Source organism: Drosophila eugracilis, unplaced genomic scaffold (assembly GCF_018153835.1).
Source record: "Drosophila eugracilis isolate 14026-0451.02 unplaced genomic scaffold, ASM1815383v1 contig_2154, whole genome shotgun sequence".
In the NCBI taxonomy this organism is placed as follows: Eukaryota; Metazoa; Arthropoda; class Insecta; order Diptera; family Drosophilidae; genus Drosophila; species Drosophila eugracilis.
The window spans coordinates 11,646,244-11,658,516 of NW_024573038.1; the positions used below are offsets into that span (position 1 = coordinate 11,646,244).

General features: G+C 35.5%; 2 protein-coding genes across 12 annotated transcripts in view; both read left to right on the plus strand.

The window, feature by feature from the left end:
- LOC108105978 (rab11 family-interacting protein 4B) overlaps positions 1–12,273 on the plus strand; it is a 45,311-nt gene that overhangs the window by 28,380 nt on the left and 4,658 nt on the right. For 2 of the 10 annotated variants that reach the window (XM_017212795.2, XM_017212798.2), the window contains exons 1-2: positions 4,536–4,621; positions 9,044–10,098. The exons of 6 other annotated variants lie outside the window; for them this stretch is intronic. In XM_017212795.2, the coding sequence (XP_017068284.1) occupies positions 9,328–10,098 (771 nt within the window). In that variant the 5' untranslated portion in view covers positions 4,536–4,621; positions 9,044–9,327. Of the gene's footprint in view, positions 1–2,546; positions 2,757–4,535; positions 4,622–6,158; positions 10,099–12,273 lie in introns of those variants that run through there. 2 more of the 10 variants (XM_017212796.2, XM_017212797.2) reach the window with 2 other exon arrangements.
- LOC108105981 (peptidyl-prolyl cis-trans isomerase) lies at positions 769–1,606 on the plus strand. 2 transcript variants are annotated; one of them, XM_017212810.1, is made up of 2 exons: positions 769–901; positions 1,005–1,606. In XM_017212810.1, exon 2 carries the CDS (start codon positions 1,005–1,007, stop codon positions 1,497–1,499), a length of 495 nt encoding a protein of 164 aa, XP_017068299.1. In that variant the 5' UTR covers positions 769–901; the 3' UTR covers positions 1,500–1,606. The 2 variants fall into 2 exon arrangements, with proteins under 2 accessions (XP_017068299.1, XP_017068298.1); XM_017212809.1 differs by having other exon boundaries at positions 815–901; positions 967–1,606.

Genomic DNA, 12,273 nt, shown 5'->3' on the forward strand with positions numbered 1-12,273 from the left:
TTGATTTTTCACTGCGGTTTTGGAAGAAGAAAATGGGTTGAAAATATAAAGATTATCATTGGGGAAGACTTTAGGAGGTTTTTGACTTACTTTAACCAACTTTGTTTTGCAACTTCCTTGGTTACTAGCCATTCTTATCGTACACCACCCTTCTTTGGCTGTATATCTACCCAGCAAGCAATCGGTTGCCTTGGCAACTAACTAAAGGCCCGGCTATAATGTATACACAAAATAAGCCAAACAAATTCAAGCGGTTTTAAGGAGTGCTATGCTGCGTTCGTATTAAAAACAAACAAAAGAATGAATTCAAATTGCAATAGCAACTTCGTTGAAACTTAAATAATTCTCACAGCAAAACTTCTGTTTGCCTTGCCACATAAATATTGACCATATTTTTGCCTAATTAAACAAACACACACTCATCGGTTGGGGCTATATAAAGTTGGTATACAACTGCAAATGAAATGTAAATAGTGCTGGCTTTAAATGTTTCTCGATCTGCGGGTCTTGCGTTGATTAAAGAGTCGGTTAAACAAATTAGAAAAGTAAATAAAGATTGCATTGTTATGAAGTGTGAAAGGTAGAAGTGGGTGTATGGGATCGGGGGTTGTAGAGTATAAGGTTATTAAAGGTGTTTAAACTAGAAGTAGAAGTTGGTTAAGAGGGATTGTTCTATAAGGAACTTGTATTCATGCAGCAGGCTGGTTTCTATTCCTTAAAAATAGGCTGTAGAAGGCTTTATAAAGTAAAGTAGGCCTTGACTTAAGTTTCAACCATCTTTCAGTCAAGATTCCTAGCTAGCTTACCAACTACCTCAGTTCAGTTCTAACTGTTCGTCTGTAAGGTTCTCGTGGAATTTTGTTTTATTTTTCTCATCATCCTTTCTTCAAAAACTTATCCGGTAAATATATTTATTTATTGTCTTTGTTTTCGGACAAGACAAAGTTAGTTTATAAATCCTAATAGAAATGGCTTTTCTACGTAAATTTTCGGCATCTGCAAAGATGACTTTGCCGCGTGTTTATTTCGACATAGCCGCTGGCAATGAGAAAATCGGACGAATTGTGATGGAACTACGTTCGGATGTGGTGCCCAAGACGGCGGAGAATTTCCGTGCCCTTTGCACTGGAGAGAAGGGCTACGGCTATAAGGGATCCCCGTTCCATCGTGTCATTCCGAATTTCATGTGCCAGGGCGGGGATTTCACCAATCAGAATGGAACTGGAGGACGCTCCATCTATGGCAATAAGTTTCCCGATGAGAATTTTGAATTGAAGCACACTGGGCCGGGAGTTCTTTCGATGGCCAATGCTGGGGCCAATACCAATGGATCGCAGTTCTTTATTTGTACTGGGAAGACCACCTGGTTGGATAACAAGCACGTAGTCTTCGGCAAGGTGATTCAGGGTATGGATATCGTTCAGAAGGTGGAGTCCTATGGGTCACAGGATGGAAAGCCAAGCAAGAAGATCATTATTGAAGACTGTGGAGCCCTTTAAAAGAGGAGCTTATGCATTTTTACACTTTCAATACACTGGAAAAACATAACACGAAGATCAAGTTAATTGTTTAAAACTGGCAAAATATAAGGGGCGCAAATTGAAAATAGTTTTTTAATGAAAACTTCCAGAAAAATGTGAAATTTATATATAATTTTGTTGAATTACATCAGCTGGTTTGCTTTGGCAGAAATACTTTGAATCATCTTGAGCACCCTGACTCACCCTTTAGATTTTCTTTTCCATTACTTTTAATTGACTCAATTTAGTTCAAGAGATGCTCTCGCATATGTCGCTTTTGATTCGTTCCACTCGATTCTTTCCCTGTCTCCCATTACCTTTCCCCTCAGACCTTTCTATCCACTTTACTCAAATGCACTTTGCAAATGTCTATTAAGTTCCAGACACTTAAAAAAAAAATCAATTATCTTATAAGTTATATCAAAAAGTGATATTGTATGATAATCCGATAGAGCCATAGCGTTTCTATCTTAGATATTTCTTTGTCACGTTCGTCATTTTGTTTTAGCAAAGAAGATGGAATTTGGTTTTATTAGAAATATTTTAAATATTATTCTAAATATAAAAAAGAAAACTTTGTCTACATAGTTTTTGTAAAAAAAATCTGATTTTCCATCATTTTTCTTAATATTTTTCTTACTAATTTAATAAATATAATTTTTTAAGATTTTTTAACCTTATTTTTCTAAAATGAAAGCCAGAAACGAGATTAATAGTTTACTTATTGGCTTAACAAACCTTAAAAAACCTTAAAAAAATATGATTTTCCCTAACATTTTCCAAAAATATATAAAACAATGAAATTTTCCATTTTCCAAGTGCATGCAATACGAATTTCCAACACTGCTAAGTCGCATTATTATTGCGTTTGCTTTGCTTTTGCTTTGGGGCTTTAGTTTATTTTTGTTTTTTTCTTTTTCTTTTCTTTTTTTGGGCACCCAAAACAAGTCGCGGTCGCCGCTGACGTTGACGCCGACGCCGGCAGAGCTGAGGCCGCGACTTGGCGTTGACTTTTCAGTGCTTTCCTCTCTCAGATTGCATTTAACTCTTGCCGCGTTCACAACACTAAAAGAAACGCGGAGCGGCGCTGTTTGACGGTCGGCCTCTCTTCCTCTCTCGCGCTCTCTCGCGCGGGTGTTTTGTTGTTGGGCAATGCAACTGCCAAGGAAAATGCAAAGGAAAACGCAGCTGCTGCTGCTGCTCTCCTGAAGCAAATTAGCCAAAATAAAGAAAAAGGTTTAAAATTCAAGAAAATTCAACACAAAATTACCTAATTTCGCGTGTGTTTTTCAGTTTGTCAGCTTTTTTTTCGTTGTGTTACCTTTTTATCGATCGAAATCGTTTATCAGCTGTGTGTCAGGTGCCTTTGGCTCATTAAACGCTTATTTAATAATGAAAAAAGAAAAACCAAAACATGTTAATTATATGGTCTATTGTGAAAAGACCTTAATCAAAATAAAGCCCCCCATTTTGCGACTCGCATTTCCAATTTTCATACCCTCTGGGCAAATATGTTGGTTGATTGATCTTAAATTGAAAAGTGCGGTTGAATAAGTCTGTCAAGTGTTTTATTGAAAAATAAAAACAACAACAATACAGCGGAAATCAAGTGTGGCATAAAATTGATAAATGATGAAATTAATGATATAAAATGAATGAAATAAAAAAGAAAATAGATTAAAAAACAGTTCAAAGAAACTGTGCGATATGGGGCATTATAAATTGATAAAGCCCTGACGGTTATTGATGATAAAATAAATGAAAAAAGATAATAAAAATGGGCAAAAACAAAGTGTGCTTAAAATTGACAAGCCTTTTATTGTACTTTAAATGAGCTAATTAAACGTGTAAATAATACTTAGTTTTTGTGCTTTTGTTTAATGATAATGATTTAATAATCCATGCTATATAAAAGGGGAAACAATGAGTTAAAAGGGAAAAGTCTGAAAACATGAAGTATAAATTAAAGACAAAATATACCAAATGTAGGATAGTATTTTATATATACCAAAATGTATAAGGATCTTCAAAATATTTTAAATACTAAACTAAATTACAGATGCCATATTTATAAAACAATTCCATTACAAATTAAAAGTGAAGTTTAAATATAAATTTCCAACAATTACTTTCTTTTTCTATTCTTTTCATTAACTACCACAAAAGGCAATTAAAATATACCTTTAGTTTCCCCCTTTATTCAAAATATATCCATATATCATATCTCATAGCTTTAATGTTCTTCTGCTCAACATTTTCCGAACCGTTAAGTTGGGTAAGAAAATATTCTTTCATTAGCGATGGTTCGTCAATTAGTAGGCATATAAAGCTAACGGCACAGTGCCCGAGGCAGCTAAAGAAGAAGACAGCAACTAACCGGAACTGGAAACTAACATTAAAACCAATAAGCAAAAGGCCTAAGTTAGCAACAACAACAATAGCAACAACAACAATAGCAACAACAACAATACATAAAAGAAACGGAAAAGAACCTCTGATGACATCAACAAAAACAGGGGGTGTACGAGAGAGAGAGGGAATGAGTTGGGATGATATGGGAAAATACTACTCCCATCCAATCCCGCATGCGTCCCGTTACTTTTGCTTTTCGGTTCGTGTCCACGCTTATTCACTTGCGCTTTTGTTTTGTAATGAGTAAAAGATAGGATAAAAGGGAGGGATTTTTTTGGGAGCGGCCTGGGGGTTAGGGTTGGGGTGACCATATAAAAATTCCACATAATTATGCGCTGTCCCTGAGTCAAAACCCATATGTCCAAAAAAAAAAAATAAAGGAAAGAGATAGAAAGAATCGATGAGAGAATCACCCTCGGGACATATGGCGAAAAAGTTTTTCTTTCGGGGGGATCTCAGTTCTCTTCAGCCCCTTTGCCATTGCTCTGGTTTTGTTGATTATTTTATTTTTCCTATTTATAAAGATTGCGTCTCCCCATTTCGTATGCTCGCCCAGTCTCTCATTGCTCTCTCCCGCTCTCTTTCTGCGAGTGCCTCAGTTTATTTTGCCCCTGAATTTCTGGTTCATTCAGTTTGCTTTTCGCGTTTCGCGTGCTTTAATCGAATTTTGTTTGCCTCCCTCGTCTGAGGTTGTAATAAACATATATAACACACCATTTTAAATAATTGCCCAAACTAACTATTAATTTTTGAAAAGAAATTGAAAAATGTTTGTGCTTAAGTTTTTGGCAGCAAAGATCATTGGGAGATCTTAGGAAAATCAGTCACTTTATGATTACATCATTTGTTTTTTTGAGTGTTAAAATTTAAATATTTAAAAATATTTTATAAAAATGAGTTATGCGATTTCTCAAAGTTTGATTTGTAATAAAAATTCCACATTATTGTAGAAAAAGCAATATACAGTGATCACTTGATTTAGTCAACAAAAGGAAGTTCACTTCAAAAAGTGTAAAAAATTCAGCAATGTTTACTGGCTGGGATCAAAAAGAAGTCATAGAGCTTAATCTGTTAATTGTAAAGAATTTCCATTTTTCATTTAGGAAAAACCAAGATCTACCTCAAAGGTCCCTTCATCCCACCTTTGCCATCTTTTCATAAATATTTCTAGAAAATCATTCAAATTGTTTATAGTACTCGGCGCATTCCTGATCCAATTTCGCTCAATCATTGTGTATTTTACAACCTTTTTTTTTCTTCTGTTTTTTGCTTGTCTCACTTTGTTGCATGAAAACTGCACACAGCAGCCGAGTAAAATTTGCATTTAATGAGCTCTCCCCCTCCTTACTTACTCATCCTCTTGAAAATAACCCCCCTCCTCCTTTCACCGCCCATTGTATGCAAATCTTTGTGGAATTCAATTTTGCTGAAGAGCTAGCTAATGATAATTTTCTTTTATGCTGTTTTTGATTGCCGGGGCATGTGCAAGGCAGAAAATTTTTCAAAAGTTATGGAAATCTTTTTTAAAAAATTCAGCTGACAAAAAAAGGAAAGTTTACTTCATTAGCTATTTTTGTGTTTTAATTGATTTGGTTCAGTTGACTAAACAAAATATGAAAGAAGTTCATTTATGAATCATGTTTACTTTATGAATATTCACTGTACTTTGTGTTTTATTAAGGCCTTTTCTTATCTACTCTGAATCAAGTTGTAATTGTGATTATTTCTTATCAATTTTTTTAGAAACGAAACATTTTTCAATGATTTTAGTAACTTGATTCTCATTAAAGAGCTTAGTTTGGAAAATTTGGAATATAATTTTGTTTTTTCTTAATCAGTGATTCTCTGCTTTAAATTGACCCTAGATTTGACCTTTGTTTATGTGTGTTTTTTTTAGCTTTGACAAGGGTACCTTACCTATAAAAGTCGCCAAATGTTGTGATAAGACTAAGAATGATTTAGTTTGTTGGACTACAAAAATAAACAGCACCAACAGAATTCCAAGTAAAAGAAAAGCAAACTTAGCCAGGCATTGCATTTTCTGGTAATTAGACACTTGTCGGATAGTTAAAACCCAAAGAATACAAAACAATAGAAAATGGGGAGAGGTTTGGAAAATAGCTCTTCGCAGAGAGGATATGTAAAATTGTCTAAGAATTTGCCTTGAAGTCTGAACAAAAATAATTTAACGGTCTGTTGGTTCTAGAAAAAAGAAGATCTACACTAAAAGAGAGGGTTGGTTTATATAATGAATACAAAACTAACTGTGATTAGCATATTTCTAGTTTTATTCTTTGGTCAAAACTTACCATGAATAATCTACTAAAATACTAGTTTTTTTGATAATTTAAAAGAAATTCCCCTTTTAGGGGGCAAAACAAATTGAGGTAGATCAGTTTTTGTGACACCAAACAGCTGTCGCGACTTCTGTCTCGTTTTCTTTCCACTCTGGCCCTCCTCCTTGTCGTCTCCCTTTGGGCTGTGAAATGAGGTTAGCATGTTGTTTCAGTTTCACCTTTTAGTTCTTTGTCTTAGCGTGGGCGGTCGGTCGGTCGGTCGGTTGGTTGGTCGTCTAAAAGGTTTATTGCCATGTAAAATGCAACAACAGAAGAAATAATTGCAAATACAAACTGCAAACTGCAACACCAGGCCAAGAAATCGAGGTTATTCGGGGTAATTGGCACGAATTTGTTTGCCAACTTGAAATATGGTTAGTTTTCTAGGGGTTCAGAGGGCGGTAAGAAAAAAGGGTCCGAAAATAACAACCCACTTTAAGGCATATTAGAATGCATAAGTGATGAGGGTCCGGAAGTAACAGCCCACTTAAAAGTGGATTAGAATGCATAAATGATAAGTGTTTTTTGGTTTAAAAGAGATATTTTCAGGATTCTTTTTTAAGAAATTTCCCCAAATTTACATTTTTGTAAGTGCTTAGATCTGGGTAATTAATAGTTCCTACAATTTCCTAAAGAAAATTCCTAAAATATTTCCCCCACTGCAACCAGTAAAACCTATTTATAATGCTTTACCCTAACCCAACTTCGGAATGACCTGCTCCCTCTCACCTTATATGGCCACAAATGTGAGATATTTATGCTAAACAAGTCAATCTTTATGGCTCCACATAAATGCTTTATCTGGGAACTCATAAACTGGAATAGTTCTCGGGCTAGTAGCGCGTGTGCATTCATTATATGAGATCCCCCCATTAATGCTCAGATATTTCATTTCTGAACCCTCAAGAAAAAAAAACACATTCTTACAGTTTGGGTTTTAAGCGATTTGGGCATTGAAAGATGCATCATAAAACGTGCCTGCCACTGCATAAAGATTCCAAAATATTGCAGTTGAAAATAGAAATTTGTTATTGAAGTTGTTTATTTCACTTACTTTCAATTTTCATCATAATTTTCCAACGAAACGAAACAAGTTGCACAGGGTACATGTGTATACGTAAGACAGGGTCTCTGGTTGTTGTTATTCAGCTGTTTATTAGACAAGTTTGTTGGTGAAAGTTGTTGTTGTTGTTAATGTTGCTGCTGCTGCATTTGCCATGCTCCATTGACAAAATTGTTCATAGATCAATGAGTCTTGCGGTCAAGTTGTTTTGGACTTCTGTGTTCGGGTCTTTGAGGGATTTGTGCCTTTTGGTTTTAAATAGATTTTTTGTTTTCGAAGAAAATGCTGTAAAATATTAGTTTGCTTAAAGAAAAAGATCTTAAAAATAATAATATAGCCTCTTTGGCTTTTCCCTTATGAGAACAAAAGTGTTCTCATTTCTTAGCTAGAAAAATATGTAAGGCAAATAAATTCTAATTTATTATGACAAGCCACTTAAACCCATTTGACATGAGCAAGTGTGCAGAATTGTCTTCTTCGCAGACTTATTTTTCTCTTAATTTGTATAATTCCCGTTTCTGGGCTCTCTCTGAATCACACAATTTATTATAAACAATTTAAAAGAAGATGAAAAATACAAATTCATGACACATTTCTAGCGATGGATTGAATCATTGTCTGAGTATAAAGAGAGAGATAGAGAGACAGAGCAAAGACTAGATTATGCAATTCTTTCAGTTACGGCAGAAGAATTGCATGCACCAACAGTTTTTCCCCTCCATCTTTCCATAGCTCTGCTGTTTTTATCTACACGAAGTTCATCAATTCAACTTGGAAATTAAACTTAGCCAGAAGCCCAGCAGCAGAAGAAGAAGTAACCAAAGTCAGTCGTGTAGAAAGAAGATGAGACTGTAGTTGGGGAGAAGAAGAGTTGCTGGCAGGGAAAGGCAGGGTTAGAGAATTGCAAAGACTGTCTTCGTCGGTGCTTCTTTTGTGTTTTGTTTATCTTTTTGTGCAAGCGCACATTTCCTGCATGAAATACAGAAAAATTCTTTATGGTTTTCCACCATTCTATGCCTTTGTTTCCAGTCGATTTCTTGCTCTGCTTTCTGCATCTCTCTCTCTCTCTCTCTCTCTCTGTCTCTCTGTATGGTATCCATCCCAATCGAAATACAAAACCAAATCTGAATTCAAATCCCAAACAATTACCTTTCAATTTGTTAAGAATTGTGCTAAAGGCCATCGCCAAACAAAAGAAGAAATAATCATTTGCTAAGCTTGTATTTATTTTCTTTTCTTTTCCGACTATTATTTTTCTGCATAATTTTATTTAACTGCTTGGAGGGAGAATGAAAATTCCTTTTGTTAGCTTGGTGAACTTTGCTTTCAGTTCAAGAAACTCATTTTTGGAGAGCAGAAAAAGAAATAAAGAAAGAAATTCGTGGGGGACAATCTTTGTAAAGAGATCTGCAGAAGAATTGTTCTGCTTATAATTATGCAAGGAGAATTTCTTAATGGGATTGTTATGGGAAGTTGTTGGGAGTTGTTGAAGATCTTTTATGAAGAAATGTTATTAGAGTTCTGTACTGTAGGTTCGGTAGAAAGGAGAAGGTTGAGGAAGATTACTCTTTAGTTATTAATAACAAAGAAAAAACTAACAAAAATGTGTAGAAATAAAAGCAAAAAATGTAATACAAATATATCAATTTTAAAGCCACAACTTTAACCGTGATAATTCGACATATTTTTAATAAAATTAATTTAACCCAAAGCCAAGCCTTAAAAATGCCCAGAAAAGTGCCTTAAAACCGAGAGAGAGATGTAAAAAACAAAGCAACCCAAAAATATCTGATCTATGTGCCTACAAAACTAAGACAAAACAAAAACCGTCTTCCCACTCAAATGAAAAATCACAAAAAAAAAAGAAAGTGCAAAAATAAAACAAATACAGCCCCCCAACTAGTGCCACGCCCCAGGATAACCATTTAGCCAAATAAGACAACAAATTCCCCAATAAAAAAAACATCAAAAAATAAATAAAAACAAAAAGCAAATCATGAGTAGTCAACCTGCCAGCCAGCCCGATAGCATTGACTTAGCCTATGATATGTGGGCGGGCCAATTCGAGTTCGTAGGACCCACAACAAATCAGCAAAGCAGCAAGAACAACAACAACAATAGCAATAGCAGTAATCTAAACAACAACAAGTGCCGAATTGGAGCCACACAAAATCGGAAATTATCAACGGATAGCCTGGAGGATTTGAATCTAAGCTTTAATACGAGCGCCACGCAAAATCCGTTAAGTAACGCCTACAGTTTGGGAGTCACTAGCAGCGGCGGTGGTGGTAGTGGTAATGAATACTGTGGCTTTGGCAAACATCCGCCCATACTGATCGATCAGGAGACCTTCCTTAGCTTAAATCCAGCTGACTTTGAGGACATTGTGCCATCGAATTCAGAGCCCAATTCATTGGTCTTCATTGAGAACAAACTTGAGACGAACAACAATAGCCTCGAATCGAACAACAACAATAATCATATCAACAATAATAATAATAACAATAATAATAATAATAGTAATAAAATCTACAATTTGGAGAATCTGACAAGTAAATTCAATAACAAGACCAATAATACAAACACAAACGGTTTCAAATTGGAAAACCTGAAGAATTTCAAGAACAAACTACTCTGTGATTTCGAGGATACCAACGGCAGTGGTGGAGGTGTTAGTGGTGGTGCCGTCGGCAGTGGAGGATCAGGACCTGTTGGCATGATGAGTGGTGCACTCAGTGCCGAGATTTGCGATAATCTCAATGAGCAAGTAAGCAGTGTACTAATAGTAGTAGTTTTCCCCTCTTTTTCCGGGGCTAATTTCATCAGAAAGTTCAGGGTTCATTCAAAGGGGGGGAGGTGGGCGTCAGCCTTTATTTTCAGTTCGCATGTCACGACATCCAAGTAATATATAGTATAAACGACCTGTCAATAATGTCCATTCCAGTCCATTCACTATAAATAAGCCGCAATTGAATGCAATTTGCTTTAGTCTAACTTTGAATTGCCTTAGTTCAACTGTTTAGTTCGGATTGTCGGCGGGAAAATTCTGTCTGAGTTGACATTTTAATCAATTGTTAGAGGAAGAAAGGTTTTTTCAGAAATAATATGCTGGAAACTAACGATGTGAGTGCTGGGAAATTACGGGTTAAGTGTGGAAAAATCTTTGAAATTTCTTGGATAAGTCTTATCTAAGATGAAAAACCCGGGGAACCATTACCAATTAAATTTTATAGAAAAAAACGACTTGGATTTCCCATTTTCCCCACCAGATGTTCCCACCTTTTTCGAAAATCAATTGTTTCGCCATGTTGTTTACGATTTCCTTGACTTATTTACCTTTTTTAACGTCAAAACTGGGCCAAAAATAAAAATTTCAAAGTCGAAGAACTTGTTGTGTTTGCCATATAATTTGCTAGACATCTGCTAACTATAAACAAAAATAAACTATAGTTTGTGCCAAATGAGATCATCACTCACAAATCATCGGTGAAGAAAAGAAATTAAAATCGAAAACAGACATTTTTTTGAGAAATTAGTTGACGCAGCCAAAATTAATGATACCAAAACAGAAATCTTAACAAAATTGATGATTAGCCGTGAAGGGGAAAATGTGTCAACGAAAGTAACTGAAGTGGAGGAGCTCATGTGGATTGAGAGAAAAGCAGGGAAAACCCATTGGGTTTCTCTAAGCTGATTGCTCTAGTTTCAGTGGAAGTGAAAGAAAAGAATCTTTATCCACAAACTGCTACTGACTGCAATTCCCAGCATTTTATGCAACCAATTAGAAGGCTTATTATTCCCAGTGAGTCTACAAATGAGAGCAACCATATCAGCCCCTGCGCTGGAGGTCAGTTCTTTTGTTTTTTCTTTTGAAAAGCGATAAACCTTCAGCGGATGCTATGATTTGTTTACCATACACTCGATCTACATAGAGTAGTGAGGAAACTCATTTTGATAAATGAAACAATTGTAGGGCATTGTATCGGTCTAAGAGGAAGCTGTGGCAAGTCAAGATTTTCTTTTTCGGGTCAAAGCTAATGCCGATTGTAATATCCGAGTGGTTCTAGTTTTTGTTCCAAATGTTTTTCTTTTCATTATTTACGAGTTGTTAACGAGTCAACAGAAGGAAAGGAAACTATTTCAGATAAGTTAAAAAAATATGTTTATTTTAATGATGAGAAAACCCTTAAAATATTCTTTTATTTATCCATTAAAAACTACATCAAGGGTCAGCAAAAGAGAGCCAACAAACCAATTAGCTTTTGACCTTCTCACCTGTTTACAATTTTCCCCTTGTTAAAATTGTATTTCCTCTTTTGAGCACTTCAACGTTTGACACCTCTTGTTCTTTCCTGGTTTATTTTCTTTAATTTTCTCCCCCATTTTTTTGGGACAACCTTCGCGTTGGCCAAAACATCTGTTGCGTATTTCCGCACTTGCCATTACAGTTTTCCCATCATTCAGTGGCACCTGTCGTGCCATCAACTTGTCAAAACGAGACTGGAAAAATCAAAGGCCAAAAGGCATTAATGACCCCGGGAACACCAACTTTTTTCTAAGGCAAAAGAAAAGAGGAAAGTGACAAGCTCAATGTAAGCGTATTTAGAGAAATTAAAGAGTATGAAAGGTATATCATTTGCTAAGGAAAATGAAAGGAAATGGTTTCTTGATTAGTAAACTGAACAGCAGATGAGGTTTGATGTTAACTTGGCAGAAAGAATGATCTTACTTGCCCCAAAAAGTAAGCATTTTTTAAAGAACTTAGTTACAGGGTATATCCGTAGTCATCACCCTCTCCTATAACACTCTTAAATGCTCCCATATACAACTCCTCGTCACTTGTTACTCAATTTGTCTTACACTTTTATTGTTTTCTCTTTATGCCCCTAGCAACATTTTATTTTTATTAATTTTTTTTTGGCTTTTGTTGCTCACTTTCTGG

Excerpts from the sequence above, each read along its gene's own strand:
- LOC108105981 (XM_017212809.1), top strand. The coding sequence starts at position 969 with ATGGCTTTTCTACGTAAATTTTCGGCATCTGCAAAGATGACTTTGCCG.